Genomic DNA, 25,296 nt, shown 5'->3' with positions numbered 1-25,296 from the left:
AGAAGGTTCAGACTGGACATCAGGAGATTTTACTTTACAGTTAGGGATGCCAGGCTCTGCAATGGACTCTCAAGGGAGGTGGTGCTCTCTCCTACCTTGGGGGTCTTCAAGAGGAGGCTGGACAGATATTTGGCTGGGGTGTTATGACCCCAGCATTCGCTCCTGCCTGGGGCAGGGGGTCAGACCTGATGATCTGTTTAGGTCCCTTTCAACCCTAAGCACTATGAAACTATGAAACTATAATACATTCTGGAGAGTTTTAAGGACAAAAGGATAAGCAACTCCAAGTCAGGAAAAAAGCGTATCAAAGACAGTTATCCAACATACAGAACCAATGTGTTCCAGGGATTGTGCAATGAGGGAGAAGAGGAGGGGAGGGGGTTACTACCGAGGTAAGGAACTTGGCACTTCCATTCTAAGTTACCACCTCTCATCAGGTTTGAGATGGACAAAATCAGCCCTCTTGGCTTTCCTAAAGGCATTTATGTGCAGACGCAGAGGATCATCACAATCCAGCTACTGAGAAGTCTGGAACCAGACGTCATGTACTACAAATTGACCTGTTTTATTCCATGAAGAAAAGGAAAAGCAACCACTGAAAAATGTCAAGCCAGGGAAAATAAATTCATGTTTAATTAAAAACTAAGCAATATTTATTAGGTCAAAGCACTTCCACTATGAGAATACCAAATGAATTTCAGTTAACAGTGTAGGTCCACCCACAGGGAGGAGCTGTCATTTTTATATATCTCTATGGACTTAGGCAAGTAGATTGATTCATCTTTCCAACGCACGCCCTTTATAATACGTATCCATCCTTACATGCTGTATTACTGAACAGCCACTTCCAGACATAATCACAATGCGAAGGTCATTTGCTCTTTCTGCAATGTGTACACATGAATAGTGTTTACTAGAGAGTTTTTATTTGCAGTCCTGTATCTATTTGTCAGTTTTTCTCTCTCCCTAACTAAAAAGATGGTGAAAAAAATCACAACAATAAGAAAAAAGCTCGGCTCTGTTCCTCTAATTGCATGGAATTTAATTTTCTTAATGTCGCTCGAATATGCCATATTTTTTGCTTCCCCCACAAGTAACATGACTTGATTCCATTACTAATGGCCATAGTTCAAGATGCTTTCAAATGCAAAGGGAATTAGCACCATCTACTGGCCACATGAAATCTGTCCATTCATCTGAATTGCAGCTTCACAAGCTGCTACGGGATGAAGAGCTCCTCTGCAGGGTTCCTGTTTGTCACGCTGCAGGCCATTCAGAAAATGTGACCAGCGATTATATTGTATTATATGTTCCCTGCACAGCCTTTCACAGTATCTGATAAAGTGGACTCTATCCCATGATAGCTTGTGCTAGCTATATATATATATATATATATATATATATATAGTATCTAGCTATCTATCTAGCTATCTATCTATCTATCTACTTGAGTAACCCACAATAGCTTGAATAGCACAAACTATCATGGGCTATGCAAGTAGATATATATATATACACATTTCTACAGTTGTAGATAGATCAATAGATCGATCGAACAAGCTATTGTGGGCTAGAGCCCTAGGATCAATCAATTGATCTATCGCTACAGAAGTGTGTGTGTGTGTGTGTGTGTGTGTATCTACTGGATTTAGTCTATAAGGTGCAAATCTACCCAACCCTCTAGCTATGGTATCAGCCACTTGTTTTGATATGTGGATACCAAAATGATACCCAGCCTATAGACAGCAGATGGCATGGTCCAGTGGACATGGCCCACCCGGAAACTTTGAATTCTTTACCTGGCCTTAACACTGTCTCAGTGCATGACTGTGAGAAAATCATTCAGTCTCTGTCTACCCTTTTTATAAAATGAGGACATTGATACTTATGCATCTTTGTAAAGCACATTGAAATGCATGTATGGAAAGTTTAATTTAGAAGCTAATTATTATTATGTGCCTAACAGATGACTAGAAATGCCCTTTACCAGCTAATTCAGATGTCACCCCTACCTTTCAGTACAGTCTGTCCAGATTCTGTTCACAATGTGCACTTCTGCATTTTACTTCCATTTCCAGCAATCACCACTTCAGCACTATGCATCCTAAGGCTCATGGACCAGCAGGGGTTAACAACTGGAGGAGCAGCTGAGTACCATCAGCTAGTCATTTATTGCCAGTAAATGCCTTATGCTATCATTATTGCTTAAATAATACTTCTGCTGCTGCAAGTGAATGGGGGCAAAGAGATTGGCCTTGATTTATGAGGGACGTACATTTCTGTAAGGTATTTATGTTTCCCTTAAGAGTCTAATCTCTGGTGCAATTAATTCTTCTGTGTTCTTTCTTTATTCTAGTAGAATGGTGTAGGTTGTAGGGAGCAAGTTGACTTTATTATTAACTTGGTTTCGAATATGTTTGAAATTTTTGTTTTAGTTATTGTGATCTCAAAGCACTTATACACCAGACATTTCACCAACCAGTTACATGCAGCCACTTCTTAGGTAGAATGTGCCAGCTGCTAATTAAAAGTGGATCTTCTGCAGTGCAGATGTGAACTGCATATTGAAACACCAGGAAATGAGTACTGGCAAGACAAGGAAATGCAGGAAACCCAGTTTTGCTTTTATGAGAAAGTGGTTTTTGACTCACAACAAGAATGAACCTGAGGGTAACATATTGCCATGTATCATGTTGGCATATGCTTATTTTTAAGTCTGCATCTACTTAGATGCATTAATTCTGAGCCCAAATTTTTATCCACCACATATGTAATAATATACCAGCTATACCAGGGTTTATCACTTAGGTACAAACACAAGCAGGGGCTAAGTGAAACAGTCCCTTGCTCTCTGTTATAAATTGTGCCAGGTCTTGCAGGCTAGGGGACATCATGGTTGATATTTTGTCATGCCCATAGCTCTTTGAAAGCAATGAATAATTACTGGGGGTTCTTTCATGTACTTGATAGCCCTCCAGAACATCTTACTTCTTGAACTTTGTAGCCGCTGGTAGGCTTAATCCAGAGCTTTTGCGTTTCACTAGGTCAGCTGCACAGACCACAGATGTATTATGTTTGCAGCATCCCACAGAGGAAGAAGTAACTTGTGTGCAAGCCCAAGGACATATAGGATGACAGCAGACTAGAAAAAGAAGAAGAAAGATACAATGAGAAAGGTCTGTTTTATTATCAACTCACATTTCCTATGGAAACCCCAGGATGGGTGACAGTCAAGTCGTGAACACACAGGCAGCATTCTATCCTTTTCCCACGTTGGGGTTCCTAGGATGCCTTTATGTATCCTTGATATCACAAAGTTCATTAGCATAAGCTATGATGCCCTTGTTAGTAGTCTCTCATCCTCATATCTTAGAGTTCATACATTGGTAAATTCTTTACTCTTAATATCGGCTACTGGTTAGTATTACTATCACATTAACATGTGCTTACTGCTGTGGAGAAATACACTTAGCATTTCTTGGCCACAGCCTTGCTTTTACTTATTCCAAAAATTTTCTATCTTAAACAATTCACCTATTCTGTGCATGTGCCTGGCTGACTCTATCACCTGGTCACTACTTTACATGTTGTCCTGTGGCTATGAATTAAATACTGGTCATCTATTTTTTGGTATCTTGATGCTGTTTTTTGCAAACTTAGATTACCCTCTTCACCTGCAGGTCTTTGGCTCTGTGCATCTCCTAATTACATTACAGCGCTGCCATTTCTTACAATGACAGGTTGCTTCTTCTGTAAGCAGATGGCTCTTATCACTGAACTGTGTTTTCTTAGGTGCAAAGCCTGATAATAATAAATAGATAAACAAAAATGATAATGAAGTTGATCATGGACTTGTGTTCAGAACAGCCTGAAAAGGCCAGGAGGACAATTGGCTCAAAAATAAGCTTTCTGGCATCATTATTATTATTATTTCCACTGTGTGAAATCCTCCTTCTACTTCCTAGTTCACCAGAGGCTTTCAAGAATGTGATATTATGCAAAACCAGAGGCATAAAGAACTCTCATTGAAACTCACAGCATCAGGGAGGGTCACAAAAGGTTTTGTTTTAACTCTGTAGTTCACCTCCAAACTCTTCACAAAACCACAAGCTGGCCTGTCTCAGGCTGGAAGCCATGAAGGATGATTCCTGTTGATTGCATATTCCATTTTAAAGCACCCTGCTTCTGTTGGTCATTGGATGGAGCCAATAAAAACAGCATGACTTTTTCACCCTTCAGATTTACTGCCAGTGCTATACTTATCTGAATCTCAATACAGCATGGGAGCTACAGAGCAAAATAATATGAGCCTTTCTGCTGAAAAATATTGCTGTTATTATTTTTATAAAGGATCCTTCATAGACATCATAGGTAGCTGAGAAAAAACCTGAGACAGAGAAAAATTAAGGCTAGCCCCAACAGTTCAGCAGGTGAGGTCTCTACCTTGGTGATAAAGACAAGGTATCTAAAGACTTAAATAGGTGCTTAATGGGAGTTACCAAGGCATTTGATTTAGGTGCCTAACCTGCCTAAATTTACATTTAAGCACATGCTGTGCCTTAGAGGCTATAAAAATGAACTAAAGTAAGATTTTTCAAGAGTTGTAAGTGATTAGACAAACATACAATACTCAGTCAACTTGATGACAGTTTTACCTGTAGAAAAAGTGAGCAAAACCTTCTTTATTAATGCCTACCCCAAAAATCCCAAAACTGCATCAACAGCATGGATGATGGTCAGCCCCTAGAGCTATTATTGCTAAAGAAGCAACAGTGTGTGTACAATACACTGCTTTTATTTATCAAAAACATTGCTGATTAAATGAACTATCACTTCTGGAGTGGCAGACTGTGGAGGAAAAAGAAAACAGGAAAAAAGGAAATAGATTATTTTGAAAATGTGAAAAATTTTCTCCTTTGTGTTAAACTGTGCTTAGCCTTCGCTGCCTGACTGAAAACAGACCTGTGCCGTGTAACTGCAGTACAGAGGACCAAGTTCTGCTTTCAGTGACACAGATGAAACTCCTGCCGGCTTCAGGAGAGATGTAAAGGATTGAAGGACAGAGCCCAAGATCTTTTAGATCCAAAAAGCCCTGGGTGAAGTGCATCTGCAAGATCCAGTGCTCATCCTTAAGCAGCAGTACTAAAGGAGGTTGGATTAAACAGGCAAGGAGAGCACCTGAGAGAAACCAGCAAAGCAAGCACCACTTGCACTGTTTTCAAACAGGAAATGAAAGAATCGCTCATCTACGTGCAATTGCAGGGAAGAAAAGAGTCCAAGATGATTAAAACATAGCGTGCCCTTTTAAACCCAGTTCTTGCTGAAGCTTTTAACGTTCCTGTTTTTTTATTACAAGGACTGATGAACTGTTAGTGACTGGTAAGAGAGAGGATGGATTATGCACTTAGCTTACCATCTGACTAGGTTAATCTTCCAAGATGCAATTTATTCTGAGTGCTAACTATAGTGGATTTAATAGAACACAGTTAGTGAGAAACCTGAAAGCAAATACTTTCTTTTGAGAAGCCTCTCAATAGTTGAGCAAATCTCACAATTCCAGGCCTTTGCCATCCTAATGCAACCGGGGTATATGGAAAAGACATTAGATTCCAGTGGCTACTAGTGTCAGCTTCTGTTATTGGTGCCACTGCTTTGGATATGTACAAGCCACGGTTGTTGCAATATTGTGAAAGGAGAGTGAGAGTGGTGGTTTGTGCAGTGTATTTTAAATCTGTTTTGAGTGATGTTGTGGTTCTTTCAAAGAACGCACTTTGCTCTGTGTATTGGTTCTGGGGCACATATGGGACTTCTTAGTTTGTCTGAAGATTTTTATGGACTGCCATCTGTCTGAAGCTGGCAAGGCTGAACATCTTTGAAACCAGTTCCTGGGCATCTCAATAGCAGTCCATCATCCACAGGTCCCCCCAGATGAGCAAATAAAGTATTCTCACTAGCAGGGTATTACTGTATATAACAAATCACATGGATGACATCACATGCATGTATAGTGAAATTAATTTTTAATAAGTACTCTTAATAGTAATCATTCAGTTTTATCGATCCAAAAAAATACTTTCCAAAAAGCCATTTCCTGTGAATACTGATGTTTGCTCCCTGCTCATACTCATTTAGAAGCAGCAAATTCCAAGAGATCACCTTGATTTTGTTTGACTTTTGAAGGCAAGAAATAATTTCACACCTGTTTGAGTGTTATTCAACCACAGATAAAAGTGATCACAGTTTGTGGGAAAGCCATTTTAAAGCAGCTGCAATTAACTCCTCTATTTTAGCATTAAATACCCCTCACATCTTGTTCCACCCTTGCTAAATAGAGATTTTTCTTCTGTGTGTGTGTTCAGTTGGGGAAATTAATTCTCTTATCACTCTGGAGGTGGCTGTGTATGCGATGCCACTGAATATAAATGGGCCAGCTCCAGCTAGGTGTAAACTGGCTTTGCTCTATTGAAAGCAAGAGCTGATTTATAGCAGCTGAGTTGCCCTGGTGTTTACTTTATGTATTTCTGTTTTTGAAGGCCTATTAAAATTAAATGGAATTGGAAATTCAAATCACTTGGGCTGTGTTGAAAATCAAAGCCAGCCTTTCTAATGCACTTTCCTTTCAGTGTTGTATGGAGGCCCCATCATCGTGAAGATAATTCCATACATATTTTTCAGGAGGGACTGTAAATTGCTTGCTGAGTAGGTTTTTAGGTTCTTTTTTTCCCCTCCGGGGTTTGCAGCTCAGAATGTGTATTTTTAGATAAAGGATTAGCCCAGGACAATACCCATGTCCTCTCGTTATTTTCCTTGAAGATGAATCCGGTAGTATAATTTCAAGAGCAATGAAAACTTAGAAAAAGAAGAATGTTCAGGTGCAAGAGACAAAGCCCCGGCAGCAGACAGTGTGACAGAAAACACGGGAGCTCTGGGGAGGTGGCGTCGGCTGGTGAATAGCACGCCACACTGAGAAGAGGAATTGGCTCTAATCGCGTCCTGCCATTGGCCTGGTAAAATCACTTAACTTTACTACATACTGCAGTTTTGCTTTACATAAAATATAATGAAGTTTACCAGCCTGCAGATGCTAAGCTCTCTGCGGTTGCTAAGGATTATTAATGCAGAGTTATAATGAAATTATAGCTGTGCATCTGTTACTAAATGGCAAGTAGGAAGTTTTCAGCAACCTGAATTGAGAAGAGATAATAATAAATTGGATTGAGCCTGTGCAAGTGATGGCTACTTGTCACAAATTCCTTCCACCTGCCTGCTTTAATGGCTGGAAAAAGCCTGTCATTTAACTTGAAACCAGCAGGATTATTACTTACTGCTGCTAAACACTGGTTTTTCCAGGAGATTTCTTTAACATATTTTACAGTTTTATTATAGCCCACATGTAAAACTCTGGCTAGAAGAAGCAAAGCTAAATAAATATGCACCCATTATGAAAATGTTCTGTGACTCCAAAGCTATTGATAACAGTGTCTGATTCTGAGCATTACTTCTGAGGTTTCTTAATGAGAGGAGACAAAGGAAGCACACTTGAAAGAGAAAGAAGGACAGAGCTTCCCCATGACAGGGAAGGAAAAGCACTGGAGGACAACCAGTAGGGTCAGGTTGATTAGATCTGAAAAAGAAGGGAGGCATACTGGTTAGTGCTAGCATAGGATTAAGAGTTGGGTTCAAATCCTGCCCATCACAAATTTCTGATGTAGCCTTGGCAAGTCACTGAGGCCTAGACCCCCAAAGATATCAAGGGCCTAACTCCAACTGATTTCAGTGTTAGTTGCTTATATAGCTTTGAGGATCTGGGCCTCACCTCTCAATCGGAGGGATACGGGGGGAGGAATAGTACGAGGACAGCAACACTTCTGTACCTCCCATGCTGTATCGAATGCATTCTCTGTCAGGGCCACAGGAAAAGGTGTTGAAAGTCAAGACATGAAATGATGAGAGCTGGGATAAGATTTCTAGATGTGTGAATGGAGAGGGAAAGCCGGTTGTTAGATTGTACAGAAGACTGGGTGAAATTAAGGCAGAGGGGTGGTGGTGTCCTCATCAACTGAGAAAGGAGGTAATCTGTGGAACCGCCCAAGACAAAGACGGTGCACCAATAGTCCCCAAACTGTGCTGGCTCATGAACAAGACTGAGCAAGTAACATCCTGCTAACAATGTCATAGCCTGCTCTCCTTGTCAAGCTCATTTTTAAATGTTAATTTCCTGTGGCTGTGAGCACCAGAGCTAAGTTTTAGAAAAGGAAGGTGCAGAGCCGGGCAGAACAGAGTGGGGCCTGCACACTGGTGCCAGAGGATGTGGCCAAGTTAGTTAACCCTTCTCAGGCTCTGCAGCCACCACAATTTTCTATAGTGAGTGGAGATCAAAAGCCTTTAATTCAGTGGCAGCTGCAGAGTCAGGGGAGGCTTAACTTGGCTCTTGGTGGTAACACATCCTCTCACTGCAGTGTCCTGCCCTTACTCTGCTCTACCCTGCTATGTTTTGCCACTGGGGGGAGGAATCAAAGACGAGGTGGGGTGCTCCATGCACCCCCTGGATCCACCCCTGGCGTGAGCAATTTTGGAAGGTCTCCCAGGAAACGTTGCCTCTGAACCACTGGTTAGGGGCCACTGCTGTTGAATGCATAGGAGCATAGGTAGAACCCTGTAATAGTAAGGTTATGTGGATTAGGACCAAATTCTAAATGCATTATTCAGGTCAAAATAGAATTGCAGTTGAAGGCAAAGATAAAAGCAGAAAGCCCTGGCTCTCACATTCACACTTTGACCAGTAACTTGTATTCTCCTCTTTGCAAAGTCTTCCTCATTATCTAGGACGACACCATTCATCTTAGAACAAAAATGACTCGCTTAATAAAAATGCCACTTTAATGCCCTGCAGACTCTGCAAAGAAAAAGGGGAAAAAAAAAGGTCTGTTTTTTAATGAATTAGGATGAAAATTAGTAATTAAGGTTTGGATCAAGTGATTATTTTCCTGATCCTTCTTAAAATTAAATTTGGTTAGAAGCACTTTGAGGGCAATGAGCGGAGAATCATTATTATTTAATCAGCTTTAAATTACTTAAATAATTACTTACATGGGTAATGCATTTTCGTCTTCAGATAATTAAAAACAATTATCGTGGTTTTATCACAGTTTTAATGTGGAAAAATCAAATTCATATTATTAACAGTGCTTGAAAACTTGCTTTTTTGGAAGGAATTTTTCTGCAAATTATTGCATGAGAATTAATGAAGCCACCCCATGAACACCAGGCTCAGAAATGAAGGATTTGGAAATAATGTATCATTTATCCCATATCCCATAAGAACTCGGGCTTATTTTATTTTTCAATTTATTTTTATTACAGTTTTGTGAAATAATAAGCAACTTTATAGTCAGCACGAGACCTAATGTGTCTTGTTATGGGAGATAACACAGACCTGGGGCTTTATTTCTTTTTGCTTACCCTGGTGTAAATGAAGAGCATGTCTGCTGAATTCAGTGGGGTTGCAGTGTCATAAATAATGTCTAGCCCGGGCCTGGCAGCACAGCTGGGTATGGACAGGACAGGAGCACTGTATTGAAACTTTTTGAATAGTGCAGACCACACTTCAGTATAGATATTGGCTGGGGAAGCACCTGCCTTTCAGTTTACAGATACACAAATCACCTTATTTCCCATTTATAATAGCACAAAATCATCCCCATGCAAACTGCTTATTTGCAATAGGAAGGTTAGTGGGAAAGTGTACAGTATTTGTTAACCTATCTTTTAATGCAATTTAATAACTGGCAATAAGGAGGGGAAGCCAGCAACCTGTGACCAGTCAGCTTTCCACCGATCACCAGAATGAGCTCCATGGACTACATTTCTTTCATTTTCTACTTAGAAATCAGTTTATCAGGGGCGTGAAGTGCAATTCATGTCCACAGCTTTGGCTAGGCCCTTAGTACAGATAGGAGCTAATTCCTATCACAGTTCAGATGTCCAAAAAGGAAGGGAAGGGGGTTGTTTCAAATTCATTACACTTTACAAGCAATCCTTCCGTTCTCTAACGTGTCTTTGGTGTAAGACTCCATAGGCTTTTCATCTGCATCTGCCTCCACTGGCCAATCAACACAGCACATTCTCACACCCCTAGACACTCATCTCCTGAGCTCAGGTCTTGTCTCCTATTGTGGATTCTCTTGACCCTTTCTCCGTCCACTAAAGATGCTCCTTTATCCCCATCTCTGACTTCCATGAACAGAATTTCTTCCCCTTACCTGTTCCCTAGGATATTACCTATCTTCACTGAATCATAGAATCGCAGAAGTAGGGTCGGAAGGGACCTTGTAGATCTTCAAGTCCAACCCCCTGCCTGGGCAGGAGGAAAACTGGGCTCAGATGACCCCAGCCAGGTAGGCATCGAGCTGCTTCTTAAAGACCCCTGGGGTAGGAGCCAGCACCACTTCCCTTGGAAGTTGGTTCCAGATCCTAGCCTCCCTGACTGTGAAGTTGTTCTTATGGATGTCTAATCTAAACCTACTCTCCAACAACTTGTGGCCATTATTCCTTGTTATCCTGGGGGGCGCTAGGGGAAACAAGGTCTCAACCAAACCCTTCTGGTCCCCACCTAGTGAGTTTATAGATGGTCACCAGGTCCTCCCTCAGCCTTCTCTTGTGAAGTCTGAACAGGTTCAGGTCCCATAGCCTCTCATTGTAGGGTCTGCCCTGCTGTCCCCGGATCATGCGGGTGGCCCTCCTCTGGACCCTCTCAATGTTGTCCACATCCCTCTTGAAGTGGGGTGCCCAGAACTGAACACAGTACTCCAGCTGTGGCCTGACCAATGTCACGTAGAGGGGGAGGATCACCTCCTTGGCCCTACTTAAGATGCACTTGTGGATGCACGATAGGGTCCGGTTAGCCCTGCCAACAGTGACCTTGCATTGTCGGCCCATGTTCATCTTGGAGTCAATGATGACTCCAAGATCTCTTTCTGCCTCCGTGCTCTCAAAAAGGGATTTTCTCATCTTATAAGTGTGCTGCCGGTTACTACTGCCCAAGTGCAGCACCCTGCACTTGTCAGTATTGAAACGCATCCTGTTTTTGTTAGCCCACCCCTGCAACCTATCCAGGTCTTTCTGCAGTCTTTCCCTCCCTCCCTGAATCTCCTTTTTAAAATGTGCCCTTTCTGCAAGACCCAAGAGCATTGCCTTTTAAATAAAAACAACATGGTCCTTCTCATTTCTGGGTTTCCCAATGAGTCCCTTTGTCTTTGTACTTCCATTTTGGACTGTCAAGTCTCTTTGTTTCCTAACTAGAAGGTCCATAGGATAATGGAACAAGCTGCTTAGGGAAGTTGTGTAGGTTTTCAAGAAGAAATTGGGTAGTCATCTGTCTAGTTCAGGGATATCCAACTGGCAGCCCAGGGGTTATACTGCCGCCCCTGAGTGCCAGCCTCCACCACTCCTCCCATTGCTCCAGCTGCAACAGCAGCCACAGTGTCTGGGTTCCCCTCAACTCCTCCAGCTGCTGCTTCCTGCCTCTGCCCCAGACTTTATGTAATAGTATATAATGTAAGAGGTTCCATATGAAAATTGCTTATAAGCGACAGGGGTATAGGTTGTAGCTGTGTTGGTCTAAGGACATAGGCAGACAAGGTTCTTTGGGTGAATCGGATATCTTTTATTAGACCAACTTAAATAGTTGGACAAAAATTCGTAAGTGGCAAGCACACTTCCTTGGACCAAGCAGCACAAAAATATTTCTAAGCCTGTTCTAAGGAGGTAGTCTCCTATCAATCTATAGTACTTAAATATGCCCCCTATTATGGTAGTATCTGGGTACCTCACAATAACTTTTCGTGTGTGTGTATCTCCTTGCAGCACTGCTGCTACAAGGAGCATTTTTCTAGCTTGCCACTTTTACCATATTGCTCTTCTTTTTGTGTCCTTCCACACACGCCATTCTCTATTACATTAAGCATAGCTGCTTATCTTCGCTTACAAGGCCTTTCAGCAGTTATTCTCCTCCACACCCCGTTACAGTTCCTACCGCTGATAATTTTCATAAAATGTTATAAATTTTTATAAAAGCACCTTTGTGCTTCCTTGCATGCTGTTACTCTTACTTGGAAGGATCTCCCTGGAAACGTCCACAAAGCTACTTCATTATCCTCCTTCAAATCTCTCCTGAAAATTCACCTCAGCTATAATGCTTACAAAAAACTTCCAGAATGTCACATTGGCAAGTTTTTCCCAACATGCAGCCTGAATCATCTCACTTGTTAAGTTTCTTCCTTTCCTCTGTCTTCACATTAAACAGAGAAAGAGCAGTATGAAGCTTCGTATATTGGACGTTTGGTGAACTGCACATTTCATGCGGGATTATTTGAATTGTAATAGAAGATAAGTAGGATGGCAATATTGTTCATTTTGCTTTGCACACAAGAAATTCTTGCATTCATCCAAAATCTGTACTTTAAGACCCTGAAACAAGGGGCATGTCTGAAAGTAGAAACTGGCAACTCAGCAGTATTAGTTTCATAGTTCATACATAGCCTTTCTGGGCATAAACATAATGGCAGGAAATAAAGGGTTTTTATTGGAACTCTATAGACACCAGTAATACTCAGCCAGGACTCTAGCCTAATTGGAAACTGGTATTTTGGGGAGAAAAAAAATATAGTGTGTTAATTAAATGGCCACTATAAAATGGAGCTTCCCACACAAAACAGCCAGCCATTAAGTTTAATGAGAAACAACTTGTAAGAAGAGGAAATTAATTGAGTGAAGGGGATTGCCAGTCTTTTTAAAGAAATTCAAGCACAGCACTAGGAGAGGAGGAAGCAAAACTGAAAAATAAGCCTTTGTCTTTGCTATGGAAGAAGGATGGACAGGCCAAGGTGGGCCTGGGGGAGAGAAGGTGGCCTTGGACTGCCTTGAATCTAGACCGGTGGGATGGCAGGCTGGTCCTCTGTTATAAAGCAGAGCTGTTGAGACCGAGAGTGGGCAGGTGCATGACAACCAGACCCAGACTGAACCAAGGTCTACAAACCAGCATGGAGTCCTTCCATCATCCTGCCCTGTGGGTCCCACCAGTTGCTGTGGGCCTGGATAAACTACTGCCTCTTTTGTGTAGGTGGAGATGATGGGAGGGGTATTATCATACATGTCCTTGCTACTGTGTACTAGATTTATTGTGTGAAAAGCTTAGTTATTCCTTACCTCCAGCCCTTGGGGCATGCCTCAATCATTTGTTTATAGTGGGGCATTCCTGTTTTGCAGATTTAGTGTGCAGGACTAGGACCATGTATATAGTGGGAGACACTGCTGATGGCACTGATTTCTAGGGCTGTGAGAAGCTTCAGGTGGTGATTTGATTTGGAGGAGATAGAAGGAAATTCAGTGGCTGAATCTCTGAACCCAAATCAAATCAAGGGACCAATTTAAAGGTCTGAATCGATTCAAAGCTCTCTGAATCTTTAGCAAAGATTCGGAGAGCTTTGACGATCCAATCAGTCCCCGGTGGCTGCAGCAGGGAGCTGCAGCCACTCCGAGCTGGTAAGTACTAGGGTCGGGAGAGGGGAGAGGAGACCATGGGAGGACCCCTGACAGCCCCCCTGACCCCCACCCACTCCTCCAGGCCCCCTCACCCCCCATGGCTGCCCCTGCCCGCCCCAGCTCTGTACTTTAAAAAAAAGCCCTGGTGCTCCCTGGGTGCTGCTGGGCAGAAGGGCGATCCCCGATGCCCTCCACTGTCCCATACTGCATGGGGGGCCTCTGCATGAGCCCCCTCACTCCCGCCCACCCCGCTCCCCCCACGGCTGCCCCGCCTGCTGGGGCTCTGGCCCTTTAAGAAAAAAAAAAAGCCGAGAAAAGCCCTGGGACTCACCGCTCCTGGTGCAGCTTCAGGGCTTTGGGGGCTCATGCAGAGCCCCCACATGGCGTGGGGCAGCAGGGATCGCCCCGCGCCAGCAGGAGTGATGAGTCCGGGGGTTTCTTCAGGTTTTTTTTTTAAAGGGCCGGAGCTGGCCCGTGCAGAGCACCTGAGAGGGGGCTAGGGGACCGGGGGGGAGGGTGTGGTTCAGGGGCTTGTGCAGAGCCCCCCATGCAGTGGGGGGCAGTGGGGATCGCCCCCCACCCAGCAGCACCTGCTGAGCTGGGGCTTTTTTTTCCCCGAAGTGCTGGGAGCTGGGGTGGTGGATGGGCCTGGCCTGGCTGATTCGGCGATTCGACTGCTGCCAAATCTCCGAATTGGATTTGGCTAAACCGAATCAGGACAGTGATTCGAATCACTAAATTGAATCACTGTCCCCTGAATCAGCCGAATCTGAAGCAAATGCTAGCCGCTTTGCACAGGCCTACTGATTTCCCTTCCAATCTGCCCAGTTCCAGTGGGTTTATGGCTTTCTTCACACTCCAGAGCAAAGAGGAACAAACTGTGTGTAAGCAATTAGAAATCACTGATAAAGCCTGAAATGTAATTAAGAGAAGGGGCTTATCAGAGCTGGATGGATGGGGCACTTGGCTTCACCAGCTGCTTGTGCAAGACAGGGCATGGTCTAGAATTCAACAAGAGGTGAAGCTGGTCCAAGGCACGTTCATTCAGTATGTGGTACTATCTCAGATGCAGACATCAAAGACCATAAACGGAGAAGGCAGCTGAGCAAGGAGAAGACACCTACTAAATAGCTGTATAATTGACATACTAGAAAACCAGCCCCTAGGAAGTGAGACTGAAATCTACCCCAGGGGCCCTGAAAAATGTGTGAGAACTATCAAGAAGGAAGCTACATCTCCCTGGAGACTTGAATGAAACCATTAGATATTGGTTCACAACATATAGCAGGTGAGAGAGAGTCTGTGTTGATGTCTGTGTACATGCTGGATACACAGACAAGTTTTTTTTTTTTCTTTTCCCTGGTGCCCTAGGTCTCAGGCAAGCTAAAACACTAGTAAGCTCTCCAGAAAAACACAGACAGAATTGTTTCCTAATAACCCAGCTAAACTGTTTCCTAGAACTAAATAAGGCAGAGGACTAACTTCAGAATAACATGGCTACCTACCACTCTCTAGAAATAAATAAAAGCCTCATAACAATCCCAGTATCTTGCAGTAGTCTGGTTATGCCCGCATACAATGCAAACAACTGATAAATTTTCTTTTTTTCTCTGGTAAAAGGGAATATTATTTTCTATCACATTCCCCATCCTGGCTTCAGCCCACAATTGGGTAATACATTGCTTTATTAGTACAAGTTCTTCAGTCTAGAGTTGCATTGCATGGGTACTTGTCCTCATATACTGTCATTTAGAGATATCATTGTCTACCTTCTAGCAGCTGATGTGCTGGACCTTTGCTAGATTGGGGCTAAGGATGCAGCTGGCTTGGTCACAGTCTAGCTCTTAGCTTTGAAGACCAATGTGACAAGATGCAGAGATCTTAACTAATTTCCAGCAAGTAAGGGGTTAACTTCCCCTACTTAATTGCTAGCTCCCTGCTCAGGTGATGATCAGGAGGATGCAATTAGGTAGGGCTGGGAAGAAAGGGCCAATCAGGTTCTCTAGATAAGGGGGAGGGGGTGGGGAGACAGAGGGGAAAAGATTCAATAAAAGTAGCTGCTGAGGAGGCAGCTGGAGATTGCTTAGAAGGAAGGGACTCTTTGCTATGGGGCTAGATTGTGGGAGAAATTTGGTTTGCTTCTACATACCTAGTCTTGGGGGCTTCTGATCACCTATGTGGTAGGGATACTTGAGACCAAAGCTTGTGAGGGGATCTTTGCTAGCTGACTTTTCTGTAGCTGAACCTAAATGCCTGAGCACCTGATAATGCTTCATTTTCAACTGCTTTCCCAACCTAGCATGTTGGCAGGAAAGGTGAAGGGGCCCTCCTGCTGAAGGGTCCCCTTATTTCAGACTGCTGCCTATGGCAAGTTAGTATCAGATGCACCCAGGCAGATGTGCTCCTTTTGTGATTTTATTTCATTTTTTAAATAGAATAAAACAATAGAAAACTTGAGGGGGTTTAAAGGTTAAAACAAGTTGTTTGGGAGTAGAGACGATGTGGAGTCAGCAAACAGTGACTCAGGCTTGTTCCTTATGGATCCCACTGAATGAATGATGCTGGTGGTAACCCTTTATTTACACATTTCAGTTCACCATAAGTAGGGTAGGGAACTTTTAAAAAGAAATAAACCAACATTAAGATCTGAACCCTCTCCCTGATGCAATAATTTCAGACTATTTCAGTTTGGGACCCAAATATCTTGATTGCATGGACTGCAGTAAAACTAACCTCCTTCCTGATGTGCTGGTGGCCATAATGGGATAGAGCAGGATTTATCCTCTACTTTTAAAAGGAATGGCAAATGTAGCTACACTGAGAGCTGTACCTCCTTCTGCACAGTATTTCTCTTTACTCCTATAAACAGATAGGAGTGCAAACTGCTAGAGCTTAAGCAGAGGCCTGGAGGAAATGAGAGGACCCATCATCTCATACTGTCCCCTCTCCTTTCCTGAGAGCTTGCAGAAGCTAACCCAGAGGGGTGTGCTCAGGATCTGAATAATTACCTTGTCAACAGGGTCTTTCACTGGATCATCTCAATCCCTCAATGCTGTAATTAAACCTGTGAAGCCCTCTGGGAGAGAGGAAAATGCAAAAGCCAAGGGGTATTGCCCAAGGAAGTTGTAGATGCTTATGTAGACTAGAAAAACCCAGAGTGGGGGACCAGCAATGTTGCCTTTTACTGTGGATCTGCTTCACTCCTCACTCAAGGCATGACTTGAGAACAATTCTTATGCACAGGTGGGGAGCCCCACCTTAATCATGAGGAACAGTCTGTATTCATGGAGGGGACTCTACCAGGAGTGGTACACAACGGCCTGAGAGCATGGGGCAGACCAAGAAAGCTGTATTTGCTCTAACATCACATTATCTTTCAGCTGTAGCATTTCTCCATCCATTTCCATTTCCCTTCTCATTTCTCAGATATGCAGGCCTTTGCTGGGTTTCCTGGGGTGCTTGTTCCATGATGAGAGAGGCTTGAGGTGATCTGGCAGGGGACACGGAAAATTCTACTTTCATCCTCCCCATAAAACAATAAGGATTTGGGCTCCAAGTGCCAACGTTTCTTTGCAAGAAACTTTGGTGCCACAATTAGCTCTGCTTTAGTGGGGACTGGCCCCAGCGGTTTTAACAGCCTGGCACTAAGGGCTGGGAGCTAAAGTCAGTTCCTTCTGGGGGCTATGCCTATCACTCCCTGACCCCCCTTCAGCCCTGGAAGAACATCTCATAGTAGAGGATCCATCCTTCTATGTATATAATCATTCCTGAATGGCTCTACAGAGTTTAAATAAAATTGAGCAAATGCACTGAACTGACAGTAAACCCAAAATGGACGCATGTGGATTAGACATTACAGCAACACAAAGTTGAAGATCAAGGTATATTAAGACTTGCCATCCCAAGGTAGGAGACACATGCTCAATTCAAAATACAAAACATCAAGGAAAAGGTAGCACTATTGATACAACTAATAAGAATCCCAGAGTTACTTAGGGAAAAAACCTCACGGATTATGTACAGAATTTTTACAAAATGTTTGATAATGCCAGTTCTAAAAATTTTCTATAAAAATATCATCTCTGGACTTTTTTTCCCTAAAACATGAGAAGTTTTGTTGCATGCAAAAATATACAGTACAGTTTGTATCATTTCGGCATCCCCTCTGAAAAGGTAACTGTTCTTAGGTGCAAAATAATCTTGAAATGCAGCAATAGGAGAGTAAGCAAGCATACTTGAGACTGAATGGCTGATCTTCCATGCTAGGGACTCTTAAACTTGGTTCAACCAGTGACTGTACTGGTCACTGCCAGAACACAAAGCCCATACCTCCTCTGCTTAAAAGGGAGCAGAGTACAGCATCCTCTGAAACAAGTTTTTATTTTAGTGGCATCATATCAGTGTAAACGTAGAAGCAGGGTGAAGAGCCAGGTGCTTTAGTGCTCCATCCAAATGACGAAGACAAGGGTTGATTTTCTTCAGCTTTTTGGACACAACCAGCATATAATATAGGACCTGATTCCCCTCTCACTTACACTGGTATGAATCTGGAAGCCCCTGAAATAAGTAGCATCACACTGGTGTCGTACTAAGACGGAAGAAGAATCAGGCTTCAGATAGGAAATGTGCGTTGGTTGGCTTTCTCAAGCTTGTTGCTGCCAGTTCTATATTTATGGGAATTAAAAGTGGATTTTTTTTTTTTTATGATTCAGTGGGCACATCTACACGTGCACATTTACTGTGCAGGAACCAAAATTACTGCACAGTATGGGTGTGCATCTACGTGTGCATGCCTGTACTGTGCAGTAAATATGGCAACTTACACTGACTTCAGTGTAAATTTGATACCTGCATCATGCAGAGAAACTAACTGCACAATACACTTAAGCCAGAATAAATGCAAGTGTAGACATGCCCAGTATGTTGCTTGTCCCCTTTGTATGCAGACGGTCATTTTTCAGATGAGTTAGAGAACAAGAATAATGCCACTTGTGGCACTGTCAGTCTTCAAATCAGTTCACAAGCATTAGCTACTGAATCCTCCAAACTCCCTTAGGATGTAAACTGGTACTCTCATTCCTATTTTATAGGTAAGGAACCAGGGTAGGGGAGGATAAATGATTTGCTCAAGGTTATAGAGAGCAAGAGTCAATGAGATTCAGTTCTCTAGAATTCTGGTCCTAGGCTCGTAGTCAGGCCACTAGCACTTTCTGTTTGCATTTCTATTTTAAACAGGAAGGTAGCACTAGCATGAGTTCTAGTGATGTTACAGTAAGGATGATCCAATTGCTAATATACAATGCTAAGCAGGGGACAAGTCTCTTGGCCCTGTTTAGCATGGTTTTGCATTAGACAGTATCAATGGAACAGAACTTGAGATTGCAGGATAATGGACAGAGTCAAGGCCATCTTTTCCGAACACTGGCCCTGAAACCTTCCCTCTGCCCTTCAGAGCATTTATTTCCGTTAAGCTAAATGACTACTGTAGATCTCCCTTGATGAGTAACAGAGTGACAGCTTCTCATTTGAACACTTAACTGCTACTAATTTAGAGATAAGCTGTACCAGGTATTTTGACTAAACCAAGACCACCTATCTATAAATCAACATCCTTTGCTTTTGTGAGTAAGCTGGTTCTGATTAGCTGAAGTTTTAATTTTACCAGTGAATAATAGTCAGGTGTCTAGGAGCTCATTGGCTGCCTCAGACACCATTAAAGATGATTTATCACACCAGACATTATGACTATTTACTGTCTTAAAAGCAGGTATCTTCCAAGTGGTATTTTCTTTACATTGAAATGCTGATTGTTAGCATTTAGTGTTGTAAACCTTCCAACCACATTACACATGACATAATTAATCCTCACAACAGCCCTGTGAGGTAGGCACATGAACAGTTCCTTGTTCTTGATGAGGAATTCAAACAGGCAGGTTAAGGAACCTACCAAAGTGTCAACAGGCTTAGAATTTGGGACTTTGGGATCCCAGTCCTCTGGTAAGACCTGCTCTAAGTATGTGTTGATAAAGATATTTTCTGCCAGCAGAACACATATGTTACTGGTGACTTGTTTTTTCAAAATTTCTGAATCTCTGGTTATCTCCTCTTAGCCCTTCTCTCTGGGGCCTTCTTGCATTTTCGTAGGAGAATGGGAAGGCATTTGATCCTGAAGGTGTCTCTACATTAGGGCTAGGGACAGCAGTTACACATACACTGGTTTAAGTCATCAGAAACTGGTTTAAACCTGTAACAGAACAGAAGTTCAGGGCACATAAACTGGTTTCAAGATGGCTGAAACTGGCTTAAGGTAAACCAGACTTAACTGGACAGACTTAACTGATTTGGGTCAAATTGGTTTATGAAACTTCTGTCCCAGACCCCTTCCTGGTTCAAATTAAATCATAGTCCTCCAGCATCCCAACATGCTCTGCAGCTGTGGGTGGGGCTGTGCTGTCTGTTCCAGCAGAGAAGGGTTAGAGGGACGGGGAGGCAGGGACTGCCCTCCCACCCAGGCAAACCCCAGCTGGGGTTTGGGGCTTGGGAGGGGGGTTAAACTTCCCTTCCCCTGAGTACAGAGCTACACTGCCCTGCCCTACTAAAAGTTTACTGATGGCTGTGACTGTGGACTATAAATCCCAGAGGCACCTGGAAGCAGGAAGAGGAAGTGATGAGCAAGCCTGCAGAGTTCTGCTGCTCTGAGTCTGAATTGCAAACCCCAGAGACCTGTGTGTTCGCTTCCCAGGAAGAGGAAGTGGACACACAGCCTATACTACATGCCAGGGAACTTCTAGCACCCTCTGGCTTCTGGCCTGAGACACTGCAGGTATGTGGCTGTATTTCCTGAATCAAAAGTGAATGTCTGTCCAGTTGTTTCTCAGTTTAATCTCTGCAACTCACACTAACATACAAAATCTGGATAAAATTCAGCCTCAGGCTTTTTGACTGTACTTTAGCCTTTGAGATAGAAGAATACCAGTGTACTACATCAGCTCATGGTATGGACACAGCTACACCAGTAAAACTGTGTTTTGCAACAGGACAGTAAAACATCTCCTCATAAGCAAAACTAGCTATAGCTCACATCTATACACATCTTTGCTAATACAACTCCAACAGCACCGATCAACACAGCTATGGCGGAAGTCTGTAGTGTACAGCTGACCTGATCTACAGAAGTTCCAAACCAGGGAAAGTCCACTGGGCAGATTGGGGACTGACAAACTATCTTCACTTCCCTTCTGCATACAATGAGCAATTTTCTGTGGTGTACCATGGAGAAGTGAGGGCATGGTAGGGTGATGGCCAGTGCTTTCACTCAGTATACAAATCAGAGGACAAAAACTTGGAGGCAGGGCTTTTCTCTACTCCCCTCACAGCCAGCTATAGTAGATATGCCCCACTTGCAGGGATGCCCTGAGTCTCTATCTAACTCTACTTTACCCCTGGAGATTCTGTGGCCCTGCTCTGCTGTCTTCTTTTGTAGTCTGTTCAGCTGGGCTTACTTGTGCAGGATCGCATGCAAACTCTGCATTTACACAGCATCAGAACAACAGATCTGTCCTGGCTCAGTAAGAACTCTGAACTGAAACCACATCTGTAGGTAGCACTGCACAAACAGGAAGAGCTCAGCACCACCCAGTTTGATTAGATCTCAAATGCAACTTCAACTTTTGACCCTTCCTAGCTCCAAATTCTGTTGAACAGCTGAAGAACTAAAAGGGTATGACTTAGAAAAATAAAATCATATCCTCTTGTAATATAAACAACACTTTAATAATAAAAGTTCTATCATGTCTGCAATGAGAATACCATATACATTTCTATGTAAAACAGTGCATGGTGCAAATGCCCTCAGATCATCCTCTATGCACCTTAATGTGTAGGACTGAAAAAATGTGGGTCAGGTGCCTCAGCTGGCAGTACGTATTGGCATAGCTTCACTGAAGTCAGTAGAGTGTTATGCTGTTTTATGTTATGAGGATCCCAGCTCATGCTTTTTTTCTATTTACCGAGTGCGTCTATTAGCCTTTCCTTTTAAGTAGCTAGTTTTGTAAAGAACCAGCACTTTTTTCCACCTCGCATGGCAAAATTAGCTTGTCCAAGATTGCCAAGAAGTACAACAAGTCCTCTGAAATACTTTTCTTGCTGATCTGACTGTAGTGCAAAATGGATGCTACAATAATGAACCCCTGTCTGGGACTTGGGACTTCCACTAACCTCTGCTATTTGTGTGCTCAGAAGGAATAGGTACAAGTAAAGAAAACAAACAAAAGGTCTTCCTCTCACAAAAAAATTATTTTGATGCAAGGGGGATGGAAACACAAATGATAAAACCATTTTAAGAACTCAGGCAGCTTAAAACAACCCTTTATCCCCATCTCATGATCACTGTTTTGTGGTTAATTTGTAGAAATCAAATTTAAAAACAGTTTCATAGCCTAGTGGGAGGCCTAATACTTGGGCTGGATTGGATTTGTTAATTGAATACATGTAAGTCCATTAATGCCCTGCTCGGAAAAAGGAAAACCCCACAGATACTACTACTACTACTACCACTACTACTACTACTACTATTAAAAAACCCTTCTTTTTCATAGAACACACCTCACTTTAGAGGGCTTCTGGACTTTCCCAACATTCAGTTGTTCTATATAAGACTGGGGTTGCTTTATAGTGAGAGAGAGGAATGTTAGGTCTCTCCACTATGGAAAGTGGTTAGCAATGGTGAATCATATTAAGGCACTCACACCCAAAAAACATTATTTCTGGCCTGAGCCCACTGACATTTCCGATTAGTTTCAGCCAGTAATTTGGAGAAAATTACTGCACAAATGATAATACTGAGAGACTGGAGACCATTTTTGAAATAGAAAAAAATAAAGTTCATTATATACACAATTCCTTTTTTTCCTTTTAACTTAAAAGATTTCCTAAAACATCTTAGCTATATTAAAGACTACTTAAATAATGAAAGACTTTAAATAATGTAGATTTTTTTTTTTTCCAGTAAACTAGGATGGGCTGTATAATTGCCAGCATAATGGTCCCATTTTAAACAATATATTTTTTATTTAAATCTTGTATGTATAATAACATGTACCAAAACATATTCCACTCCACATAAATAAGTATAGTTTTCTGACCTGGTTTTAAAAACTACATCTGTTCAAATAATCAGATTATAAGACAGCATTTTTTTCCTTTGTAATGTTTCCTTTAAAATCCTTCATTTCCCATGTCGCCTGTAAAATATTACTGTATTTCCAGAATACATCATTGATCATTAGTAAGAAAAAGTGTTAAGCCCAAACCTGAAAGCTGCAGTAAGTTAAAGGAAGTAAATGTTAAAGAAGTATTATGGAATGTATACTCGGCAGCATAGAGAGATTGGTTCTTACTGGGACAAAATGGAAAATGACTCCAGAAGAAATATTTTATGTTCACATTTGAATAAACCAGACTTGTGCTATTCATTGTTCAAATGTGCAGGTCAGGATATTAAAAAGTGGTATTTGTGATGCTGTTACTCAAGGCCACTGACCAAAATTATGCTGGCAATTAAATGGATGCCAGATGCATTATTGTGTGGACAGATGCTCTCTGTCTTGGATTGTTTTTACCACTGATCTGTAACTTGAAGTTCACGACGTTCAGCCAGCTGCACAACTAAGTCATTAGTAAAGCTGCAGTTCCTTGACATGTAATTGCCAACTTGCTAGGCATCTGGCAGAAGGGAGTTCTTCTGACTCAGCTCTAGGAGGTTTTAATTTGAGAACTTCGCCAACAAGCCCAGGAGCCATCAGGATCCCTGCCCGGATCCTGCGGGAGTAGAAATGCAGTTTCTTCGTGTACGGGTCCAGGCGTTCATCTCTCTTTACCAAAAGGGCAAGACACCCAGCACCATTTCCCTGTCTCTTGAGTCAGTGCCACCAGTGTCAGTTGTCATAGATTTGCAGGCAGGGTTGCACTCTGCTGAATACTTTAATGACTCCAGAATGTGGGTGTCTTTTCATTCTTATAAATCCCCATCTACAGGTGGCTGGCATAGCCTGTAGAGCCTATCAAGACAGATTAATAGTCAGTATTATAAATGTCAGACTAATAAAAAGTTATTGGCATTAGCATGCAACACTCAACTCCTCCTTTGTCAGGCTTCAGTAACACTCACTGATAATCTGATGGCAAAGATACAGCAAGTTCTGACTAGCAGGTTTGCAAACTAAAAGTGCCAGTAGCAAATAATTAATTAAATCACTTTACAGCTATTATTTTAAGAAAATATATCTTTTTAAATTATATTGGTTCTTCCTAATTCTTCTGTGAAATTCTAGTCAGATTTTGGCTCTTCAGTGGAAGGCAATCCTTTTTTTTTTTTACCAGTTTTTCCTGGACATATTTAACTAATACAGAAATCTCATTCATTGCTTATTGATGTGGTTGCATTAACCTTAATTGCTAACCTTGTTTGCAGAGACACTTAAAAATAACAAACTGGAGATGAGGAGAAAACCCACTTTGATCATCCTGTCTATATTTCCCTTGTGTGCAAGTGTTCCCTATAGTATATTCTCTAGAGTTTTGTCCAGCTTGGATTAAATTAACTCAGAGGATGGGACTTCTATGACTTGCTTTCTAAGATCATTACACTGGCTTGCAAGTCTCGTATCTAGGAAATATATTTCCTAATAATTAACCTAAATTTAGTTTAACTGACAGTAATCTAATCTACTTCTGCTTATTTTCATTCCATTTAGTCTTATGTACAACAGTGATGAAATAAGCAGATACCAGCGTATCCAGGCTTTCAAATATTGTTTTAAATCAGTCCTTTAACCCATAAGATATATTACTTTCTCTGCTCCGCTACACATTGTAAATCACAACTACAGACTCTACTACTTTTTTATCTTAAAATATGTAAGGTGCGTTACAGCCTTAGGACCATAAAATTAGATCTTAGGGTAATGAATGTTCATGACAAGGGAAAATATCACCACTCCTACAAATCTCATTTCTTGACATTTGGGAAATGGCAGAACCTAGCATAGAGTGCATATTCATCCCTTATTGAGATGGCAATCACAATTCAAGAGCTGGAGAGAGGGAGAAAATAGCAGGTCCCAACTATTGTTCCCTCTGAAAGGCCTCTGGGAAAGCAAAACAAAGTCGAGCTTGGCTACAGGGCACTTCATCTGAATCTCCAGCCTCTAATTCTGTGTTGCATGCTTGGAATAATCTCCAACACATCTGAAAGGGTGCAAGTGCCAGAGATGGAGGAGTGTTGTGCAGGTGCTCCACCAGCATTTAACTAGAGTAATGGGATGAAGAGAAAAAAATTGGCTACCAGCAAAAACTTCTTGACACTGAAGTACGCTGAATTCCTATCTGTTTCAAAAGGGGACCACATAAAACATTAGAGCAGGGATGTACTACATACATCCCACCAGTATAATATCAATGGTCCAGCAACTTGGAGTCAGCCAAACTGCAAGTGTGCAGAGGCACCTTCCGCTGGAAACTATAACTTATAAGTGGCGCTCAGTGAGTTTGAGTCTTGCACTAGAGAATAAGCCTACACTTACCCAGGGGGATAGTGTAGAGTGACCCCCTAACCCAGGGGGATAGTGTAGACTGAACTGCTTACTTCTATTCTAGGTGACTAAATTGGCTTGCCTTACACATGTAGCCTTTACAGCTGGTTCACTGACGTCTAGCATAGACCAGTGTGATTTGGCTTTTGTATGGTATGAATGT

At 42.2% G+C, this 25,296-nt stretch overlaps 1 protein-coding gene across 2 annotated transcripts in view; it reads right to left on the bottom strand.

The window, feature by feature from the left end:
- Window positions 1-17,411: 17,411 nt before the first annotated feature.
- PREX1 (phosphatidylinositol-3,4,5-trisphosphate dependent Rac exchange factor 1) overlaps window positions 17,412-25,296 on the bottom strand; it is a 229,901-nt gene continuing 222,016 nt past the window's right edge. For both annotated transcript variants that reach the window (XM_019484535.2, XM_014609519.3), the window contains exon 40: window positions 17,412-23,600. In XM_019484535.2, the coding sequence (XP_019340080.1) occupies window positions 23,558-23,600 (43 nt within the window). In that variant the 3' untranslated portion in view covers window positions 17,412-23,557. The remainder of the gene's footprint in view (window positions 23,601-25,296) is intronic.

The sequence above is a fragment of the Alligator mississippiensis genome, chromosome 9 (assembly GCF_030867095.1).
Source record: "Alligator mississippiensis isolate rAllMis1 chromosome 9, rAllMis1, whole genome shotgun sequence".
NCBI classification, from domain to species: Eukaryota; Metazoa; Chordata; order Crocodylia; family Alligatoridae; genus Alligator; species Alligator mississippiensis.
The sequence above is the reverse complement of the archived record's forward strand: the minus strand, read 5'-3'. Positions and strand labels throughout refer to the sequence as shown.